The following is a 20,621-nucleotide window of genomic DNA, read 5'->3' on the forward strand; positions in this document are numbered from 1 at the left end:
TGCCACCGCCTCTGCCCCGCGCCTGCCCCATGCCTGCCACCGCCTCTGCCTCATGCCTGCCACCACCTCTGCCCCATGCCTGCCACCGCCTCTGCCCACGCCAGCCCCTCTCTGCCCAATGCCTGCCCTATCTCTGCCCCATGCCTGCCCCATGCCTGCCACTGCCTCTGCTCCATGCCTGCCACCGCCTCTGCCCACATGAGCCCCTCTCTGCCCAATGCCTGCCCTGTCTCTGCCCCACGCCTGCCCCATGCCTGCCACTGCCTCTGCCCCATGCCTGCCACCGCCTCTGCCCATGCGAGCCCCCTCTCTGCCCAATGCCTGCCCTGTCTCTGCCCCATGCCTGCCCCAACTTTGCCCCATGCCTGCCCCATGCCTGCCACTGCCTCTGCCCACGCCAGCCCCCTCTCTGCCCAATGCCTGCCCTTTCTCTGCTCCATGCCTGCCCCATGCCTGCCCCAACTCTGCTCCACACCTGCCGCATGCCTGCCACCGCCTCTGCCCACGCCAGCCCCCTCTCTGCCCCATGCCTGCCCTATCTCTGCCCCATGCCTGCCCCATGCCTGCCACCACCTCTGCCTCATGCCTGCCACCGCCTCTGCCCACGCCAGCCCCTCTCTGCGCAATGCCTGCCCTGTCTCTGCCCCACGCCTGCCCCATGCCTGCCACCGCCTCTGCCCCATGCCTGCCACCGCCTCTGCCCACGCCAGCCCCTCTCTGCCCAATGCCTGCCCTATCTCTGCCCCATGCCTGCCACCACCTCTGCCCAGGGCAGCCCCCTCTCTGCCCAATGCCTGCCCCAACTCTGCCAATGCCTGCCCCAACTCTGCCCCACACCTGCCCCATGCCTGCTGCTGCCTCTGCCCATGCGAGCCCCCTCTCTGACCAATGCCTGCCCTATCTCTGCCCCATGCCTGCCACCACCTCTGCCCCACACCTGCCCCATGCCTGCTGCTGCCTCTGCCCATGCGAGCCCCCTCTCTGACCAATGCCTGCCCTATCTCTGCCCCATGCCTGCCCCAACTCTGCCCCACGCCTGCCTCATGCCTGCCACTGCCTCTGCCCATGCCAGCCCCCTCTCTGCCCAATGCCTGCCCTATCTCTGCCCCATGCCAGCTGTATGCCAGTCCCATCTCTGCCCCATCTTTGCCCTATGCCAGTCCCATCTCTACCCCATGCCATCCCCATTCCAGTCCCATGCTAGCCCCATGCCAGCTCCATGCCTGCCCCAGCTCTGCCCTGTGCCAGCCCCTTGCCAGCCCTGTCTCTGCGCCCGCAGCTCTCCGTGGACCAGATCAGCGCAGAGCAGCCGCTGGGCCTCAAGGAGCCGGACTGGGCCGAGCCGGAGGCGCCGTGCCTGAGCTGTCCTTGCGACGGGAGCCCCGACGGCCCCGCGGTCCCCGAGGGCACCCAGCAGCCCGCCGGCGCCCCTGATGCCTACGAGCTGCTGCAGAGCGCCCTGCGCCAGGAGGGGCTGCCCGGCACCGTGGACCGCACCGCCGAGCCCCGCACGGGTACGGGGGGCACGGGGGGGGGGGGGAGCGGGGCTGGAAACGGGCCCGGGGGGGGGGCGGTGGGGGTGGCTCAGGCCAGGAGCCGTCAACCCTCGCCGTGCCGGCAGGGTTCGGCCCGCTGGACGTGACCGTCTGCATCCTGGGCGCCCCCACCGCCTTCCTGCCGGTGCTGCTGGAGGGCGGCACCCGCTGCCCAGGTGCGTAACCCCCCCCCCCCCCCAAAAAATCCCCATGTCCCAGCCCCGTAGCGCCCGCCGTGGGGCGGCTCCCGCAGCAGGTGCCCCCGCAGGTGCCATGCTGCTGTGCCTGTCGCCCGCCTGGGCCACCCGCGCGCCCTCGGAGACGCGGCCCGGCGCCTGGTCGCTGCTGCTCTCCCGCGCCGTCTCCTTCGAGGAGGGCGGCCGCAGCGCCCTGGAGGCCTTCGCGCCGCCCCGCCGCGCCGCCTACGCCACCGGCGCCTTCGCCGCGGCCGCCTGGGCCGCCGAGCTGGCCCGCGACCTCGACTGCCCCACGGGGGGCTCGGCCCCGCTCGCCCGCCTCCTCGAGGACCCGCTGGCCGCCCGGGGGGTGCTGGCGGCCCGCGCCGGGCTGCCCGTGCCCCCCACGCTGGCTTTCGTCCCGCCGCGGACCGGGGGGGCCCTGCCGCTGCCCGGCGCCCCCGGGCTGCGCCTGGTGCGGCTGGGCGCCGCCGCCGCCGCCGCCGGCCAGGACGGCCTCATCCAGGAGGAGGTGGGCGCCTTCCTGGCGGGCGCCGCCATGGCCCCCTACGCCCAGGTGCGCACCGGCCGCGGGGCGACACGGGGCGATGCAGCGGCGCGTGGCTGCGGCAGGGCGGCTGTCGGGGTGATGTGGGGTGACACAGCAGTGCGTGCAAGCAGCGGCGCGGGTGTTGGGGTGATGCAGGGTGACGCGGCGGTGCGTGCGGGCGGCAGTGTGGCTGGCTGCCGGGATGATGCGGAGTGACATGGAGGCGCGCGCGAGTGGTGGTGCAGCTGTTGGGGTGATGCAGGGTGACACGGCGGTGCGCACGAGCGGCGGTGCAGCTGTTGGGGTGACACAGTGGTGCATGTGGGCAGCGGCACGGCTGTTGGGGTGGTGCGGTTGTGTGTGCGGGTGGCAGCGTGGCTGTCGGAGTGACGCGGCAGTGCATGCGGGCAGCAGTGTGGCTGGCTGTCGGGATGATGCGGAGTGACATGGAGGTGCACGTGAGCGGTGGTGCAGCTGTTGGGGTGATGCAGTGGTGTGTGCGTGCGGCAGTGCGGCTGTTGGGGTGACACAGTGGTGCATGCGGGCAGCGGCACAGCTGTTGGGGTGATGCGGGGTGACGCGGTGGTGCGTGTGGGCAGCGGCGCGGCCGTCAGGGTGACACAGTGGTGCGGACGGGCGGCAGCGCGGCCAACGGGGTGACACGGTGGTGCAGACAGGCGGCAGCGCAGCTGTCGGGGTGACGCAGTGGTGCGTGCAGGTGGCAGCACGGCTGTCGGGGTGATGTGGTGGTGTGGATGGGTGGCAGAGTGGCTGTCAGGGTGACGTGGTGGTGCATGCGGGTGGCAGCGCGGCTGTTGGGGTGACACAGTGGTGCGTGCGTGCGGCGGTGCGGCTGTTGGGGTGACGCAGGGTGACGCGGCGGTGCGTGCGGGCGGCGGCGCGGCCGTCGGGGTGACACGGCGGCGCTGTGCGCAGGTGGCGGTGCAGCCGGCCGGGTGGCGGTGGCGCGGGAGCGGCGCCCGCAGCACCCACGCGAAGGCGGAGGGGGCCGCGGTGGCGCAGGCGGTGCGGGGCCGGCTCCGCGGCCTGCGGGAGGAGGAGAGCGTCCTGCTGGAGGCCCTGGTGCCCACCGCCCGCCTGCCCGCCCCCGCCAGCCCCACACGTAAGCCCCGCCCACCGCCGCCATCTTGGCCCCACCCCCCCGCCCCGGGGCGGGCGGCCATCTTGGGCTCCCCTGGGGGAGGGCGGCCATCTTGGGCTCCCACAACCCCCTGGGGAGGAGAGCGGGGATTTGGGGTCCCCCCAACTGCCAGGGCAGGGTGCGAAGGCGGCTGCTTCGGCCCCCCCACGGTGCCCCAGGTTGGGATGGGAGGGCAGCCATCTTTGACTCCCACAATCCCCTGGGGCTGGGGGGGGGGAGGGTGGCCATCTTGGCATCCCACACCCTCCCGAGGTTGGGTAGGGAGGGGGCCATTGGGGCCCCGAATGGGTAGGGGTGGGGGCTGCGGTGCCGCGCTGGGAGCCTTCGTGGCGGGGTAGACACGGCCACCGCATCGGGTCCCCCCCCCCCCAACCTGGGGGGTGGAGGGTGGGCGGCCCCCTTGGCCAGCCCCCACGGCTGTGGGGTGGGGGGTGCCCAGCGAAGGCCGGCGCCGTGAGGCGCCGCCCCGTGCCCGCCCGTCCCTGCCCTCGTCCCTCGCCCCCCCAGGCAGCGCCTCCCCAAGGCCGCCCATGGCCCTCCGCATCTGCACCGTGGTCTGCAGGTCCTGGGGGGACCGCCCCCAGCTCTGCCAGGTAGGCCCCGCCCCTGGATCTGCTGGCTCCACCCCCCCGGGGGGGGCGGGCTGAGGGCAGGCAGCCAATCGGGGGAGTTGCCTCGGCTTCCTGGCTGGTGGAGTGGCTGCAGTCCCCGCCCCCTGCTCCCGTGCCCTGCTTTCAGGGGGTGGGCAGGGTATGGCAACGTGTGGCCCCGCCCCCAGGCAGTGAGGGGGCGTGGCCATGAGCATCCCCACCTGCCAGCAGGTGGGGGCGTGGCCATGAGCATCCCCACCCCCAGGTGGTGTGGGGGCGTGGTCATGAGCATCCCCACCCCCAGGTGATGTGGGGGCATGGCCATGAGAGGGCCCCCCCCGCAGCTTGGGGGCGTGGCCACGAGAGGCCCCACCCCCAGGCAGCGTGGGGGCGTGGCCATGAGCACCCCTACCTGCAGGCAAGTGGGGGCATGGCCATGAGCATCCCCACCCCTAGGCAGCTTGGGGGTGTGGCCACGAGAGGCCCCACCCCCAGGCAGCTTGGGGGTGTGGCCATGAGCATCCCCACCCCCAGGCAAGTGGGGGCGTGGCCATAAGCATCCCCGCCCCCTGGCAGCTTGGGGGTGTGGCCACGAGAGGCCCCACCCCCAGGCAGCTTGGGGGCGGGGCCAGGGACGTCCCCGCCCCCCTGGCAGCGCTGTCCCCGCAGGTGGCGTGCGGTGTGGGGCGGGCCGAGGCGCCGGTGCGCCACGGGGCGGCGCTGCCCCAGGGCCTGGACTCGGCCCTGCAGCAGTGGGGCCTCACGGAGCCGGGCCAGCGGCAGGCCCTGGCCGCCCGGCTGCGTCACGCCGCCGAGGCCGCCATGGCCGCCGTCCTCGACGCGGAGGCTGAGCTGACGCCCGAGCAGCGCGGCGGCGCCCGGGCGCAGACCGACGTCATGGGTGAGCGGCGGCCGGGCGGGGGGGGGGCCGGGGGGCACCGGGGCGCCCCGTGGCGCTGAGCCCGGCCTCCCCGGCCCCCAGGCGTGGACTTCCTGCTGACCTGCGTGGGCGACTCGCTGGAGCTCATGGCCCTGTCGACCAACGCGCAGCGGTGCCTGGAGACCTGCGGGCTGGCCGAGGCCATGGGGCGCGCCGTGGGCGAGCCCGCCGGCGACCTGCCCCGCCTGCTGGCCGAGACCATGCTGCACCGGGCGCAGCGCCACCTCCTAGAGGGCAAGGACATCCTGCTCATCGGGGCTGGCGGCGTCAGCAAGAGCTTCGTCTGGGACGCGGCCCAGGAGTACGGCCTCAAGGTGAGACCCGGGGCCGGCACCGACGGCCATCAGGAGGTTTCAGAGTGAACGCCCCGTGGCTGACGCGGGAGGGGGCTGCGGCGCCGGTGCCCCTGCCGCTGTGACGCCGGCCGTGTCCCTCGTGGGGGGGGGGGGGATGCAGATCCACCTGGTGGAGTCGGACCCGGAACACTTTGCGGCGGGGCTGGTGGAGACCTTCCTGCCCTACGACAGCACGGAGCACCGGCGGGACGAGGAGCACGCCGAGCGGGTGGCCGAGCTGGTGCGGGCCCGGGGCCTGCGCCCCCACGCCTGCCTCTGCTACTGGGACGACTGCGTGGTGCTGGCGGCCCTGGTGTGCCAGCGCCTGGGGCTGCGCGCCAACCCGCCGGCCGCCGTGCGCCTGGCCAAGCAGAAGAGCCGGACCCACCAGCACCTGCTGCGGTGCCGCCGCGGCCGCCCGCCGCCCGCCGCCTACGCCGTGCCCTGCTGCCACGTGGAGAGCCACGGCGACGTGGAGCGGGCCGCCGCCGCCCTGCCCTTCCCCGCCGTGGCCAAGCTGGAGTACGGGGCGGGCGCCGTGGGCGTGCGGCTGGTGGAGAGCGCCGGCGAGTGCCACGCGCACGCCGAGCGGCTGTGGCGCGACCTGCGGGCCGACGCCGACCACCCGGGCATCGGGCTGGGCTGGGGCAACAGCATGCTGCTCATGGAGTACGTGCCGGGCACCGAGCACGACGTGGACCTGGTGCTCTTCGAGGGGCAGCTGCTGGGCGCCTGGGTGTCCGACAACGGCCCCACGCGGGTGCCCGCCTTCCTGGAGACGGCCGCCTGCATGCCCTCGTGCCTGCCGGCCGACCGGCAGGCGCAGCTGGTGCGGGCGGCCCACCAGTGCTGCGTGGCGTGCGGGCTGGCCGACGGCGTCTTCAACGTGGAGCTGAAGCTGGCGCCGGGCGGCCCCCGCCTGCTGGAGATCAACCCCCGCATGGGCGGCTTCTACCTCCGCGACTGGATCCGCGAGGTCTACGGCGCCGACCTGCTGCTGGCCGCCGTGCTGGTGGCCTGCGGGCTGCGGCCGGTGCTGCCCGCCCAGCCCGCCGCCCGCACCCACCTGGCCGGCGTCATGTGCCTGGCCTCGCTGCACGGGCCGGCCCTGGGCGCCGGCGGCGGGCTGGCGGCGCTGCGGGCGCTGCAGGCGCGCGGCCTCGTCCGCCTCAACCGCCTCTTCGAGCAGCCCGAGGCGGGCGAGTACGAGGAGCCCTACCTGAGCGTGGCCTGCGGCGGCGCCACGCGCCACGACGCCTGCCTCCGCCTGCTCGGCCTCTGCCAGGCGCTGGGCATCGACTCGCCCTGCTACCCCGTCGCCCACTTCCTCTCCCACTTCAAATAGCCCCCGGGGAGGCACCGGGGGCCGGCGCGGGGCGGCGCCGGGCGGGCACGGCCGGGTGCCCCCGCCACGGGCACCCCGCCGCCCCGGCCGGCCTCCTCCCCTGCTCCCCTGGCAGCCCGGAGCCCCCATCCCCTGTCGTCCCCATCCCCTGGCACCCCCAAGCCCTGGCACCCTGCAAGCCCTGGCCCCAGCACCCCCAAACCCTGTCCCTGGCATCCGTATCCCCTGGCACCCCCATCCCTGGGCACCCCCCAAGTTCTGACCCTGGCATCCCTGGCACCCCCATATCCGTCCCCTGGCACCCCTGTTCCCTGGCACCCCCAAGCCCTGTCCCTGGCCCCAAACCCTGCCCCTGTCATAGCCATCCCCTGGCACCCCCATTGCCTGGCACCCCCAAACCCCACCCCTGCCATCCCTGTCCCCCGGCACCCCCATCCCATGGCACCCCCCAACCCTGGCCCAGCACCCCATCCCTGGCACCGCAAACCCTGTCCCGGCATCCCCCGCCCCAGGCGGGTGCAGTGCCCCCGTGCCGGGGCCACGCAGCATGGTGCCTTCGGGGACGTGCAGCCCGGCGCTCCATGCCGTCCCCAGGACGGGGGGGGGGGAACGCCCCGTCCCTGTCCCCAACACCGTGCTCACCAAGGCGGGCCAGAACAGCGGGCACAGCCTGCGGTGGGGCAGCCCGGCCTGCCCACGCTCAGCACCCCGGGGTGCTGGGCCAGCACCAGGAGACCCCGCAATAACGAACCGATGCGGGGAGACCCTGCAATAACACACCAGCACCAGGGGAGACCCTACAATAACAAACCAGCATGGGGAGACCCTGCAATAACACACCAGCACTAGGGGAGACCCTGCAATAACAAACCAGCATGGGGAGACCCTGCAATAACACACCAGCACCAGGGGAGACCCTACAATAACAAACCAGCATGGGGAGACCCTGCAATAACACACCAGCACCAGGGGAGACCCTGCAATAACACACCAGCATGGGGAGACCCTGCAATAACACACCAGCACCAGGGGAGACCCTGCAATAACAAACCGATGCGGGGAGACCCTGCAATAACACACCAGCACCAGGGGAGACCCTACAATAACAAACCAGCATGGGGAGACCCTGCAATAACACACCAGCACCAGGGGAGACCCTGCAATAACACACCAGCATGGGGAGACCCTGCAATAACACACCAGCACCAGGGGAGACCCTGCAATAACAAACCGATGCGGGGAGACCCTGCAATAACACACCAGCACCAGGGGAGACCCTACAATAACACACCAGCACTAGGGGAGACCCTGCAATAACACACCAGCATGGGGAGACCCTACAATAACAAACCAGCATGGGGAGACCCTGCAATAACACACCAGCACTAGGGGAGAACCTGCAATAATGAACTGATGCGGGGAGACCCTGCAATAACAAACTGGTGCGGGGAGACCCTGCAATAACACACCAGCACCAGGGGAGACCCTGCAATAACAAACCAGCACCAGGGGAGACCCTGCAATAACAAACCGATGCGGGGAGACCCTGCAATAACACACCAGCACCAGGGGACCCTGCAGTACAAAACCAGCACTGGGGGACCCTAAAATATTAGACCTGTGTGGGAAGACCCTATGATAAGGGACTATCCCTGGGGAGACCCTATGAAAACAAACCAGTGCGGGGGAGACTTTCCCATAACGTAAAGCCCCAGGGAGGACCAACAATAGCCCAGGGCCCCAGGAGACCCTACAATAACATGCCAGCATGCCTGGCCCAAGTCTCCATGTCCCCACTGTCCTAAGCAGCCCAGCAGAGATCCACCAGCGCATGTCCTCTCAGTCCAGGGAGACCCTACAATAACACCCCAGCACACACTGCTGTGTTGTGGTAGGGTCACAACAGCAGTGGTCGACAAGCCAATAATAATGTTGTGGTCCTACAACGGTGCAGCAGCATCCTCAAGTGACCCTGCAATAACAACCTGGGCGCACAGCTCGGGAGCCCAGCTGAGGCCACAGCACCACTGCAGTGCTTTTGTCACATCCCCGAGGGAGGGAGACCCTACAGCAACACACAGCCTGGGCATCCTGGGGGCCCCGCAATAACACACAGCCTCTCCGGTCCCTGGGACCCTATCGTAAAACTGGGACCTCCTGGAGACCCTACACTAACACTGGGACCCTAAAATAATGGTAGTCTGTGTAGTCGCTGAGAGCCTAAGACAGCATTGTACCCTACAATGACACACAGCCCGTGTATGCCCTGTGACCCTACAATAACACTAGTGACCCTCTAACACGCAGCCCACGTAGTCCCACGACCCTTCAATAACACTGTGGCCCTACAGCCCCATGCAGCCTGTGTACTCCCACTACCTGACAATAACACTAGTGACCCTACAGCCACACGCAGCCTGTGTGCTCCCACTACCCTGAAATAACACTAGTGACCCTACAGCCCCACGCAGCCTGTGTACTCCCACTACCCTGCAATAGCACTAGTGACCCTACAGCCACACGCAGCCTGTGTGCTCCTGTGAGCCTACAATAACACTAGTGACCCTCTAACACGCAGCCTACGTAGTCCCACGACCCTACAATAACACTGTGGCCCTACAACAGCACACAGCCTGTGTACTCCCACTGCCCTGCAATAACACTAGTGACCCTACAGCCACACACAGCCTGTGTGCTCCTGTGACCCTACAATAACACTAGTGACCCTCTAACACGCAGCCCACGTAGTCCCACGACCCTTCAATAACACTGTGGCCCTACAATAGCACACAGCCTGTGTACTCCCACTACCCTGCAATAACACTAGTGATCCTACAGCCACACGCAGCCTGTGTGCTCCTGTGAGCCTACAATAACACTAGCGACCCTACAGCCACACGCAGCTTGTGTACTCCCAATACCTGACAATAACACTAGTGACCCTACAGCCACACGCAGCTTGTGTACTCCCAATACCTGACAACAACACTAGCGACCCTACAGCCACACGCAGCCTGTGTACTCCCAATACCTGACAATAACACTAGCGACCCTACAGCCACACGCAGCCTGTGTACTCCCACTACCTGACAACAACACCAGTGACCCTCCAGTAACTGTGCGGCCTGACGCGGTCCAGGGTTGCTGTCTCTCTGGAGAGGGGCTCCCTGCGCCCTTCCTTCAAGATGACGTCACAACCAGACTCTATGAGGTCACAGCACCGGGCGATGACATCACAGGAGGGGGCGGAGCAACGAGGAGCACCAGGCGGAGAGCGAAGCGACGGAGCCCCCAGGCAGGGCGGCGCAGGCGGCGGGGGCCCCCCCGCCACCCCAATAAAGGCCGTGCACAGCCGCAGCCTCCCCGTGTCGTTGCCCCGCGGCAGGGGCCGGCGGCACCGCGGCGCTCCGCCGCCGCTGGCTCCCGGCGCGTCCCCGGGCCCCTGCGCAAGCGGTGACATTTCAGCCTGAACTCCTGCCCTTTGGCCACGGCCGGGCAGAGCCCCCCACGCCGCAACCCGATCCCAGCCCGGGCGCCGTGCCAGCCCGGGGGCCGGGCACTGCCTGCCGGGCAGGGGCTCAGCTCGGCAGCGCCTGCCAGGGCCCTGCGTGCGGGCTGTGCCCCTCGCCTGTGCCGGCGGCGAGGCGAGACTGGCCCTCTGCCCGCCCGGGGACACCAGCTGTTCCCGGTCAGGATGCCAGGTGCCCGGCTCCGGTTACCGGCAGGGAAGAGCTGCAGAGCCGGCAGGGAGGCAGGGCCGGGGCAAGGGACGTGCTGGCACCCGGGGCTGCCAGGGGAACCCGTGGGTGCCAGGCACCGAGGACAAGGGTAGCCACGCCGCCAGGGTGGGCCGGGTGGGGAGATGCCGCAGACCCCAGGGGGACACAACCGGGCTGGGGAGCAGGGAAGTGCCCTGGCCAGGGACAGTGACAGCCCGGCACAGCTGGGGACAGCTGGATACAGCAGGGCACAGTCCAGCACGGTCTGGCGCAGCCCGACACAGCCGACCTCAGCCTGGTACCACCGGGCACTGCCCTGCACCGCCTGGCAAAGCCCGACACAGCTCAGTACCGCCCAGAAAAGCCCAATAGAGCCCCCAAAAAAACAACAAGCCCAGCAAAGCCCAAAAAAGCCTAGCAAAGTCCACAACCACTCCAAAGAGCCCAAAACAGCACAAAAAAAGCCCAGCACAGGCCAGAACAGCCTTGAACAGCATCCCCCCTCCAAAAAAAAAAGCTGAAAAAAGTCCCCAAATAGCCCAGAAGAGCCAGAAGAGCCAGACGAGCCCTGCACTACCTGGAACAGCCCAAAACAGACCCAAAGAGCCCAAAACAGCCCAGATAAACCCAACATAGCCTGAAAAAGCCCCCAAAAGAGCCCCAAACAGTCCCCAAAGGTCCCCCAAAAGCCCCCAAACTGCCCCAAACTGCACAGCAATGCCCAGAACTGCCCAAGAAAGCCCAGCCCGGAACAGCCCTCCAAAGCCCCCAAAAGTCTGGCAGGGACCAGCACAGCCTGAAAAAGCCCAGCAGAGCCCAGCCCAGCCCAGCCCAGAATACCCCCAAACAGCCCCAAACAGCCTGAAAAAGCAAAAAAAAGCCCAGCACAGCCCCAAACAGCCCCCCAAAAGCCCGGCACAGCCCTGAACTACCCCCAAAAGCCCAAAGAAGCCTGGAAGAACCCAAATAGCTCAAAACAGTCCGACACCACCTGACAAAGCCCAGCAGAGCCTGGCACAGCCCAACAAAACCCGAAAAAGCCCAGCAGAGCCCAGAACAACCCAGCGCAGCCTGGCACTGCCTGACACAGACCAAAAAAGCCCAGCCCAGCCTGAAACAGCCCGGCACAGCCCAATAGAGCCTGAAAAAAAACCAACAAAACCCAGCAAAGCTTAGAACAGCACAACACAACCCAGCTCACCCTGGCACAGTCAGGAAGAGCCCAAACAGCTCCAAGCAGCCCCAAGCAGGCTGATATAACCCGAAACAGCCCAGCCCAGCCTGGAACAGCCCGGCACAGCCCGAAAAAGCCCAGGAACCCCAGACCCTGGAGGCAAGAAAGAAAGTCTGGAGAAAGGAAGACTTTCCCTTGGTTGAGGAGGATCAGGTTAGAGATCATTTAGGCAAACTTGACGCCCACAAATCCATAGGCCGGCAGAGCCCGACTTCAGCCCGGCAGAGCCTGACTCAGCCTGGACGCAGCCCAGCACAGCCCGACAGAGCCCCCAAAAGCCCGGCAGAGCCGAGCACAGCCCCCAAAAGCCCCAGGGACGCGGACCAGCTGGGGGAGAGGGGCGCAGGGAGCAGCTGGTGACCTGCCGGGGGCTGGGGGGACGGGGACGGGCACCAGCTTGGGGTGAGACGGCTGAGGACCTGGGCTTGGCTACAGGCGAGGGGGAGCGGGACCGTGCGGGGACTGGAACGGGGGTGGGATGGGGGCGAGGAGGACTGGGCCCTGCTGGCGACAGGGGCACGGGCCGGCCGCCACAGCGCCGGGCTCTCCGGCGGGGCCGGGCCGGGCCGGTGGCGCCCAGCTGCCGGACTCCACTTCCCGCGAGCCCCCGCGCGGCCGGACTCCACTTCCCGCAAGCCCCCGCGCGGCCGGACTACACCTCCCGTGAGGCCCCGCGCGGCCGGACTACAACTCCCGCGAGCCCCCGCGCGGCCGCGCCCCGCCTCCCAGCGTGCCCCGCGGCGCGGAGCGGCGCGGCGGGCGCGGGCGGCGGGGATGCCGCGGGGTGTCCCCCGGTGACGCGGGGCGCGCGCGCGGCGCGGCGGTGACGCGGCGGTGACGCGGCGGTGACGCGGCGGTCGGGGCGGGCCCGGCCCGGCCCGCCGGGGATCCCGGTGCGGCGGCGGCGGCGGCGGCATCATGGCTGGGGTGTTCGACATCGACCTGGAGACGGAGGAGGGCAGCGACGGGGACGAGCCCGAGCTGGGCGCCGTGAGCGGGGGCGGCGGGCCGGGGGCACCGGCACCGGGCGACCGCGGTGGGGGTCGGGGCTGGACACGGGCACGGGGTGGGACGGGGACGGCGATACGGCCGGGAACACCGTGCCGGGGCGCCGGGGCTGGGGTACCGGCTGGGGACGGTGACCGCAGCCGGTGCCCGTCCCGGTGCCGGGGACATGGAGCAGCTGGGGACGGGGCTCGGGGACACGGAGCAGCTGGGGACGGGGGTCGGGGACGTGGAGCGGCTGGGGGCAATGGGACAGGGTAATGGAGTGGCTGGGGGCGAGGGGACAGGGTCATGTACCGGCTGGGGACGGGGGGATGGGGTCGTGGAGCGGCTGGGGGCGAGGGGACAGGGTCATGGAGTGGCTGGGGACGGGGGTTGGGGACGTGGAGCGGCTGGGGGCGAGGGGACAGGGTCATGGAGTGGCTGGGGACGGGGGTCGGGGACCTGGAGTGGCTGGGGGCGAGGTGATGGGGTCATGGAGCGGCTGAGGACGGGTGTCAGGGGATGAGGGTCGGGGACATGGAGCGGCTGGGGACGAGAGTCGGGGACTTGGGATGGCTGGGGGCAAGGTGACAGGGACACGTACTGGTTGGGGACAGGGGTTGGGGACGTGGAGCAGCTGGGGGCGAGGGGACAGGGTCATGGAGTGGCTGGGAACGGGTGTCGGGGGATGGGGGTCGGGGACGTGGAGCGGCTGGGGGCAAGGGGACAGGGTCATGGACCGGCTGGGGACGGGGGTTGGGGACGTGGGGACAGGGTCATGGAGTGGCTGGGGATGGGGGTCGGGGACTTGGGGTGGCTGGGGGCGACGGGACAGGGACATGTATCGGCTGGGGACGTGGGGACAGGGTCGTGGAGCGGCTGGGGACGGGGATCAGGGACATGGAGTGGCTGGGGACGGGGGTCGGGGACCTGGAGTGGCTGGGGGCGAGGTGATGGGGTCATGGAGCGGCTGAGGACGGGTGTCAGGGGATGAGGGTCGGGGACATGGAGCGGCTGGGGACGAGGGTCGGGGACTTGGGGTGGCTGGGGGCGAGGGGACAGGGACATGTACCAGTTGGGGACGGGGGTTGGGGACGTGGAGCGGCTGGGGGCGAGGGGACAGGGTCATGGAGTGGCTGGGAACGGGTGTCAGGGGATGGGTGTCGGGGACGTGGAGCGGCTGGGGGCGAGGGGACAGGGTCATGGAGCGGCTGGGGGCGAGGGGACGGGGACATGGACCAGCTGGGGACGGGGGTTGAGGACGTGGAGCGGCTGGGGAGAGGAGGGCAGGGGCCTGGCTGGCAGACAAGGGGGCAGGGATGGGGACAGGCTGGGGATGAGGGGGGACCAGGATCAGCTGGGGACCTGGACGTGGACCAGCTGGGGACCGGACGGGCCTGCTGGGGTCTTTGGGACAGGGATATGGAATGGCTGGGAACAGGGGGATCAGGACCTCCCGGGGACTGTGGGATGGGTAGATGGACCGGCTGAGGGTGGGTGGGACCGGGACCTGCTGGGGACAGGGATGGGGGAGAAGTTAGCGATGAGGGGGACTGAGACCTGCTGGGGTGAGGGGGTCGGGGACAGGGACGGGGACCAGCTGAGAATGGGGACATGGACCAACTAGGGGTGAAGGGGCTGGGGACCTGGACTGGCTGCGGGTGTGGGGGACCAGGGCCGTTGGAGGACTGGGACCATCTGGGGACAGGGGATGGGGATGAGGGGCACCGGGCCCTGCTGGCAACAGGGGCATGGACCGGCTAGGAACAGGGAATGGGGACATGGGCTGGCTGGGGGTGATGGGATGGGGAGGGGGACGGGCTAGTGAGGAGGGGAACTGGGACCTAATGGGAACAGTGGTACAGGGATGGGAACTGGATGGGGGTGAGGGCGACAGGGACCAGCTGGGGACAGGGAGGATGGGGGTGAGGGGAACCGGGACCTACTGGAGATGGGGGGAGGAGGGATGGGAACGGGATGGGGATGGGGGAGTCGGGGTCAGCTGGGGACAGCGGGGTGAGGACGGGTATGGACTGGGGCTGTTGGGGACCAGGGCACAGCCAGGCTCGGGGTGTGGGGACAGAGGAGCAGCTGCATCACGGCAGGGCTTGGCTCCCCTCCGCAAGCTGGGCAGAGGGAGGGACCCGCTGGGCAGGGCTGTGGCTCAGCCCAAAAACATCCGGCTGAGCCGGCACGCGGCACGCCGGCACCTCGCCCTGGCCTGCATGCCGCGGGCACCCGCCCTGCTGCAGGCACCTTGCCTGCCGTGGGCACCCGTCCCGGCTGCCCTCCTTCGCAGCCTCCGACCGCCGCTGGGCCCTGCTAACCGCTGCCTCCTCCCCTAGGAGATGGAGCTGGAGCCGCGAGGGAACGGCCTGGAGTAAGTGCAGGGACACCAGGGTGGGCACGGCAGGCCCTGCCGGGGCTGGCGCGGGGGTGCTGCCGGCCCCGCTCAGCCCCGTTTCCTCCCCCCCCTCCACCAGGCCTGTGGGGCACTACGAGGAGATTGAGATCTCGGAGAGCAGCGTCAACAACGGCCCCGAGCACATCGGCCCGCACTGCTTCGAGCTGCTCCGCGTCCTGGGCAAGGGCGGCTACGGCAAGGTGGGGCGGGCTGGCGGGGCAGGGGGGCATTGCGGATGGACGGCGTTTCCCGTGGCGCGCTGCAGCTTGCGGGGGGGCGTGAGGGGGCCGTGACCCCTCCGTGGGTGCGGGCACCCCCTTTGTGGACCTCATCTCCCACCATGCAGCGTGGTGCCCTCCTCAGCCGCAGGAAGGGTCTGGGGGCAACTGTGCATCATGGAAGATGTAGTCCAGCTAGGACCAGTAGCCCTCCGTGGGGTGTAAGGGGGTTAACCAACCTGAGAGCCTCTGTGATGGAATGACTGGCTGGGTAGATGAGGGGAGAGCAGTGGATGTTGTCTCCCTTGACTTGAGGAAGGCTTTCGACACTGTCTCCCATAGCATCCTCATAGACAGGCTCAGGAAGTGTGGGTTAGATGAGTGGACAGTGAGGTGGATTGAGAACTGGCTGAATGGCAGAGCTCAGAGAGTTGTGATCAGAGGTGCGGAGTCTAGTTGGAGGCCTGTAGCTAGCGGTGTCCCCCAGGGGTCAGGACTGGGTCCAGTCTTGTTCAACTTCTTCATCAATGACCTGGATGAAGGCACAGAGTGCACCCTCAGCAAGTTTGCTGAGGATACAAAACTGGGAGGAGTGGCGGATACACCAGAGGGCTGTGCTGCCGTTCAGAGAGACCTGGAGAGGCTGGAGAGGTGGGTGGAGAGGAACCTCCTGAAGTTCAACAAGGGCAAGTGCAGGGTCCTGCACCTGGGGAGGAATAACCCCATGCACCAGTATAGGTTGGGGGCTGACCTGCTGGAAAGCAGCTCTGCGGAGAAGGACCTGGGAGTGCTGGTGGACACCAAGTTAAGCATGAGGCAGCAATGTGCCCTTGTGGCCAAGAAGGCCAATGGTATCCTGGGGTGCATCAGGAAGAGTGTTGCCAGCAGGTCGAGGGAGGTTATTCTCCCCCTCTACTCAGCCCTGCTGAGGCCACATCTCGAGTACTGCATCCAGTTCTGGGCTCCCCAGTCCAAGAGGGATGTGGCACTACTGGAGCAAGTGCAGCGAAGGGCCACAAAGATGATTAGGGGATTGGAGCATCTCTCTTATGAGGAAAGGCTGAGAGAGCTGGGCCTGTTTAGCTTGGAGAAGAGAAGGCTGAGAGGAGATCTTATCAACGTGTACAAGTATCTGAAGGGAGGGTGTCAAGAGGATGGGACCAGACTCTTTCCAGTGGTGCCCAGCGACAGGATGCGAGGCAACGGGCACAAACTGAAACACAGACACTTCCATCTGAACATGAGGAAAAACTTCTTCACTGTGAGGGTGACGGAGCACTGGAAAAGGTTGCCCAGAGAGGTTGTGGAGTCTCCTTCCTTGGAGATATTCAAAAGCCGCCTGGACGCGACCCTGTGCAATGTGCTCTAGTGACCCTGCTTGAGCAGGGGGGTTGGACTAGATGGTCTTTAAAGGTTCCTCCCAGCCTCAACCATTCTGTGATTCTGTGGTTATAGGCTACTTGGGGGCATCACTGCATGGCTGTGGACAAAGCTCCCTCAATCATTGTTGCAGGTATTCCAGGTCCGCAAAGTGCAGGGCACCAACACGGGCAAGATCTTTGCCATGAAGGTCCTGAAGAAGGTAACGTGCCCCCTGGCTCCCTCATGCTGCCTGGGGTGCCCCCGCTCACCGCCTCTCCATCCCCCCAGGCCAAGATCGCCTGCAACGCCAAGGACACGGCACACACGCGGGCCGAGAGGAACATCCTGGAGGCCGTCAAGCACCCCTTCATCGTCGACCTCATGTACGCCTTCCAGACGGGCGGCAAGCTCTATCTCATCCTGGAGTGCCTCAGCGGTACGGGCACCCGGGCACCACAGCCCCCGTCTGGTGCCTCCTCCGCGGCGAGGGCTGGGGGCAAGGGGTGGCTGGTGCCAGCCAGGACCTGCTTTGCTGCAGCCCTGGCAGAGCGGGCAGGGCTCCGTGGTGCCCGGCAGCAGGGATTTGGGGGTGCTGTGGTCCAGGGATGGCTCACGTGCCCCGTTTCTGCCGTGTTTTGCAGGTGGAGAGCTCTTCATGCAGCTCGAGCGGGAGGGCATCTTTCTAGAGGACACTGCCTGGTAAGGCTGGCTCTGTGCCCCGGGCACCCTGGCTGCCCCAGGTGGCAGGAGCGAGGGCGGGCTCCTACACCCTCTCGCTCCTGGCGTGGGAGGGGAAACTGAGGCAGGGGTGAGCTGTGCCGCTGATGCGGGCTGGAGCATAGAGAAGGGTGCTGGGATGCTGGCATATGTGAGGGCAGGGGCTGCCCATCCTGGTGTCCCCCAGGCACTGCTCACTGCCTGTGCCACAGTTTCTACCTTAGCGAGATCACGTTGGCACTGGGCCACCTGCACTCCAACGGCATCATCTACCGAGACCTCAAGCCGGAGAACATCATGCTCAACAGCCAAGGTGGGCAGCGGTGGCAGCCAGAGGTGGCCGCGTGGCCAGGGACCGCTGGTGGCCCCGGGGAAAGCTCTCATTCCTCTGTGACCTCCCACAGGCCACATCAAGCTGACGGACTTTGGGCTGTGCAAAGAGTCGATCCACGACGGGGCCGTCACGCACACCTTCTGTGGCACCATCGAGTACATGTGAGCCCCAGCGCAGCCCTGGGGGATGCACCGTGCCGTGGAGGGGGCCGTGCCGCAGGGTCTGGCCCAGCCCGGCGGCTCAGAGCCCCCATCTGTGCTCCCCGCCAGGGCCCCGGAGATCCTGGTCCGCAGCGGACACAACCGAGCGGTGGACTGGTGGAGCCTGGGCGCCCTGATGTACGACATGCTCACAGGATCGGCAAGTCAGACTTGTTACCTCCAAGGTGTCCCGGGTGGGGGGCGCAGGGACCCACAGCACCAGCTGTGCCAGGGCAGGGGGGGCAGGAGGTGCCCAGAGGGGACCCATGGGGGGGCTGCTGCTGTGCCTGGGAACGAGGGCAGGAGGTGCCCGGCACAGGGTGACAAGTCCCCAGCGGGCGCAATGCGGGGAGGCGAGTCCCTGCCTTCAGACTGGGCCCTGGCCTGACGCCAGCCCCGCGGCACCCGCCCAGTCTCTTCCTCGTCATCTCCTGTCTCTCGCAGCCCCCCTTCACAGCCGAGAACCGCAAGAAAACCATCGACAAAATCCTCAAGGGCAAGCTGGTGCTGCCGCCCTACCTGACACCCGATGCCCGGGACCTGCTCAAGAAGGTAGGCGCCAGCCCCCAGGTCCCAACCCTGCTGGTGCTTGTGGGGGTCCTGCTCTGTGTCCCTGACTGCTCCCCTTTCCTCCCAGTTCCTCAAGCGAAACCCCAGCCAGCGGGTCGGGGGGGGCCCGGGCGACGCAGCCGACGTGCAGGTACGGGCAGGGCGGGCAGGGGTGGGCAGCGGGGCTGCTGCCGGGCCTGACGCCCCCGTCCCCGATGCCTGCAGAAGCAGCCCTTCTTCCGCCACATCAACTGGGACGACCTCCTGGCCCGCAAGCTCGACCCCCCCTTCAAGCCCTGCCTGGTATAGCCGGGGCCCCCCGGGAGCCGGGGCGCTGCCGTGGGGCGTCGGGGGTCACCTGGGCACGGGGGGCCGGGGAGCTGCTCTGGGGGCTTGGAGGGGTCTGGGGGCCCGCAGGTGTCCAGGGACCGGGGAGGGCATGGGACCCAAGGCGTCAGAGGTGCGCTTTGGGGGGGGGTGCCCGTGGGGCCCAGGCGTCCAGGAGAGGCCCCACCACCACCACCCTGGCACCCACGCCCCCCGCCCCCTGCAGCAGTCGGAGGAGGACGTGAGCCAGTTCGACACCCGCTTCACCCGCCAGACGCCCGTGGACAGCCCCGACGACGCGGCCATCAGCGAGAGCGCCAACCAGGCTTTCCTGGTGAGGGGGGTGGGGTGGGGTGGGGTGGCCCCGCCTCCCTCGGGCAAAGGGGTGGGGCCTGTGAGTGACCCCGCCTCCCTCAGGCAAAGGGGTGGGGCCTGTGAGTGGCCCCACCTCTTCAGGTGAAGGGGCGGGGCCTCAGCATCCTCCCTGATGCCCCGGTTCCCCCCCCCCCGCCCCAGGGCTTCACCTACGTGGCCCCATCGGTGCTGGAGAGCATCAAGGAGGGGTTCTCCTTCCAGCCCAAGGTGCGCTCGCCCCGGCGCCTCAACAGCAGCCCCCGCACACCCGTCAGGTACCGAGGGCCCCGTGGGGGGTGCCGTGGGGGGCAACTGGGGGCAGGCACGGCTGGGGGGACCTTTCAGGGTGGGAGGGATGGGGACACTGGGGGTGGTGGGCTCCAGGGTGTTGCGGCAGGCACTGGGGGGGGCAGGGGGACTGAAGCCAGGGCTGGGACCAGGCCGGGACCCCCCCCACACACCCCAGGTTCTTGGCCCTGCTCTGCGGGCACCCGCTGCCCAGCCCCTCCGGGGTCCCCCGCAGTGGGACAGTGGTGTGGACTTCAGCCGGGGAGCACCCGCGCTCACCCCCTGTCCCCCCCGCAGCCCTGTGAAGTTCTCGCCCTTCGAGCCCTTCAAGGCGGGCGCCGCGGCAGAGCCCATGGAGCTGGGGCCCAGCTCGCCCCCCCCGCCCGAGGGCACGGCCCCGCTGCCCATCAAGACCGCGGCCGGTGCCAAGAAGCAGAAGGGGGGGCGGGGGCGGGTGCCCAGGTAGGGGGGGGCGGGGGGGGAGGCTGGGGACAGGGTGGGGGCGCATGACCCAGGTGAAGGAGGGGAAGCCCCGGGCCGGGGTCCCGCCCCACGGCAGAGGGCCCCGGTACCCGCCGTGGGGCCGAGCGGGCGCCCCCCCCAGAGCTGCTTGCGCTGGCATGGGGTGCAGGGAGAGGACGCGCCCCAGGGGGCCGGCAACGTGCTGCCAATCACTGCTGCCAATCATGTTTTTTGGGGGGGGGGCGCGGCCCCCCCGCAGCACAGGCAGGGCCCCACAGTGCCAGGCCCCCCCACTGGGGCAAGGGGGGGCGTGGGCTGGGGGTGCCCCTGCCCTGCTGCTGGATCTGTGCCAATTAAAGGACTTTGATCAGTCGTGGGTAGCCCTGTCCTCGGGGTGGGGAGGGGTGCAGGGGGTGGGGGGTGGCCCCCCCTGCCTGGGGGTGGAGGGACGAGGTGGGATCTCTGCCCCCAGGCCCTGCCCCCTTTTCATCAAGCCCCGCCCCTTCCCCTAAGCCCCTCCCCTTCCCCTAGGCCCCGCCCCCTCCAGCCCACAGAAGTGGCGGGCCATGGAAGGGCCAATCTGCTCTTTTATTGGTCAGTGGCTGCACCTGCACAGCCAATGGGGAGCCTCCGCCGGGGGCGGGGGGAGCGGGCGCCCAGAGCCTGCAGGGCCCCCCCGGGGTGGGGGGCGCAGCGGGGTCCGGGGTCGGGGACCCGGCCGGGGGGGGGGGCTCAGGGCAGGGCGTCACCCCGGGCAGGGGGCCGCCGCGGCCAGCAGGCCCCCCCCATGGCAGGGTGTTCCCCGGGGCTGGGGGACCCTGCGGGCAGGGGGC

At 68.8% G+C, this 20,621-nt stretch overlaps 2 protein-coding genes across 3 annotated transcripts; both read left to right on the forward strand.

The window, feature by feature from the left end:
- The first annotated feature begins 1,285 nt into the window (after positions 1 to 1,285).
- On the forward strand, positions 1,286 to 6,633 carry CARNS1 (carnosine synthase 1). The gene is made up of 8 exons (XM_067295361.1): positions 1,286 to 1,514; positions 1,622 to 1,711; positions 1,804 to 2,288; positions 3,198 to 3,384; positions 3,931 to 4,016; positions 4,683 to 4,914; positions 4,996 to 5,267; positions 5,410 to 6,633. Exons 3-8 carry the CDS (start codon positions 1,809 to 1,811, stop codon positions 6,631 to 6,633), a joined length of 2,481 nt encoding a protein of 826 aa, XP_067151462.1. The 5' UTR covers positions 1,286 to 1,514; positions 1,622 to 1,711; positions 1,804 to 1,808.
- A 5,788-nt stretch (positions 6,634 to 12,421) lies between these two features.
- RPS6KB2 (ribosomal protein S6 kinase B2) lies at positions 12,422 to 20,160 on the forward strand. 2 transcript variants are annotated; one of them, XM_067295743.1, is made up of 15 exons: positions 12,422 to 12,576; positions 14,919 to 14,953; positions 15,057 to 15,177; positions 16,709 to 16,777; positions 16,846 to 16,993; positions 17,199 to 17,256; positions 17,487 to 17,587; positions 17,679 to 17,769; positions 17,878 to 17,972; positions 18,253 to 18,360; positions 18,446 to 18,508; positions 18,583 to 18,660; positions 18,911 to 19,018; positions 19,201 to 19,313; positions 19,624 to 20,160. In XM_067295743.1, exons 1-15 carry the CDS (start codon positions 12,505 to 12,507, stop codon positions 19,834 to 19,836), a joined length of 1,473 nt encoding a protein of 490 aa, XP_067151844.1. In that variant the 5' UTR covers positions 12,422 to 12,504; the 3' UTR covers positions 19,837 to 20,160. The 2 variants fall into 2 exon arrangements, with proteins under 2 accessions (XP_067151844.1, XP_067151845.1); XM_067295744.1 differs by having other exon boundaries at positions 17,878 to 17,968.
- The last annotated feature ends 461 nt before the right edge of the window (positions 20,161 to 20,621 follow it).

This window comes from Apteryx mantelli, chromosome 4 (genome assembly GCF_036417845.1).
Source record: "Apteryx mantelli isolate bAptMan1 chromosome 4, bAptMan1.hap1, whole genome shotgun sequence".
Taxonomy (NCBI): Eukaryota; Metazoa; Chordata; class Aves; order Apterygiformes; family Apterygidae; genus Apteryx; species Apteryx mantelli.

Bases quoted from the DNA above. Each gene is read 5' to 3' on its own strand.
- CARNS1 (XM_067295361.1), top strand. From the start codon at position 1,809: ATGCTGCTGTGCCTGTCGCCCGCCTGGGCCACCCGCGCGCCCTCGGAG. The intron at 3,385-3,930 runs GTAAGCCCCGCC...TCGCCCCCCCAG, and splicing joins CGCCCCCGCCAGCCCCACAC to GCAGCGCCTCCCCAAGGCCG. The intron at 4,915-4,995 runs GTGAGCGGCGGC...CCCGGCCCCCAG, and splicing joins GGCGCAGACCGACGTCATGG to GCGTGGACTTCCTGCTGACC.
- RPS6KB2 (XM_067295743.1), top strand. From the start codon at position 12,505: ATGGCTGGGGTGTTCGACATCGACCTGGAGACGGAGGAGGGCAGCGAC. The intron at 15,178-16,708 runs GTGGGGCGGGCT...TCATTGTTGCAG, and splicing joins GCAAGGGCGGCTACGGCAAG to GTATTCCAGGTCCGCAAAGT. The intron at 17,257-17,486 runs GTAAGGCTGGCT...CCTGTGCCACAG, and splicing joins TTTCTAGAGGACACTGCCTG to TTTCTACCTTAGCGAGATCA.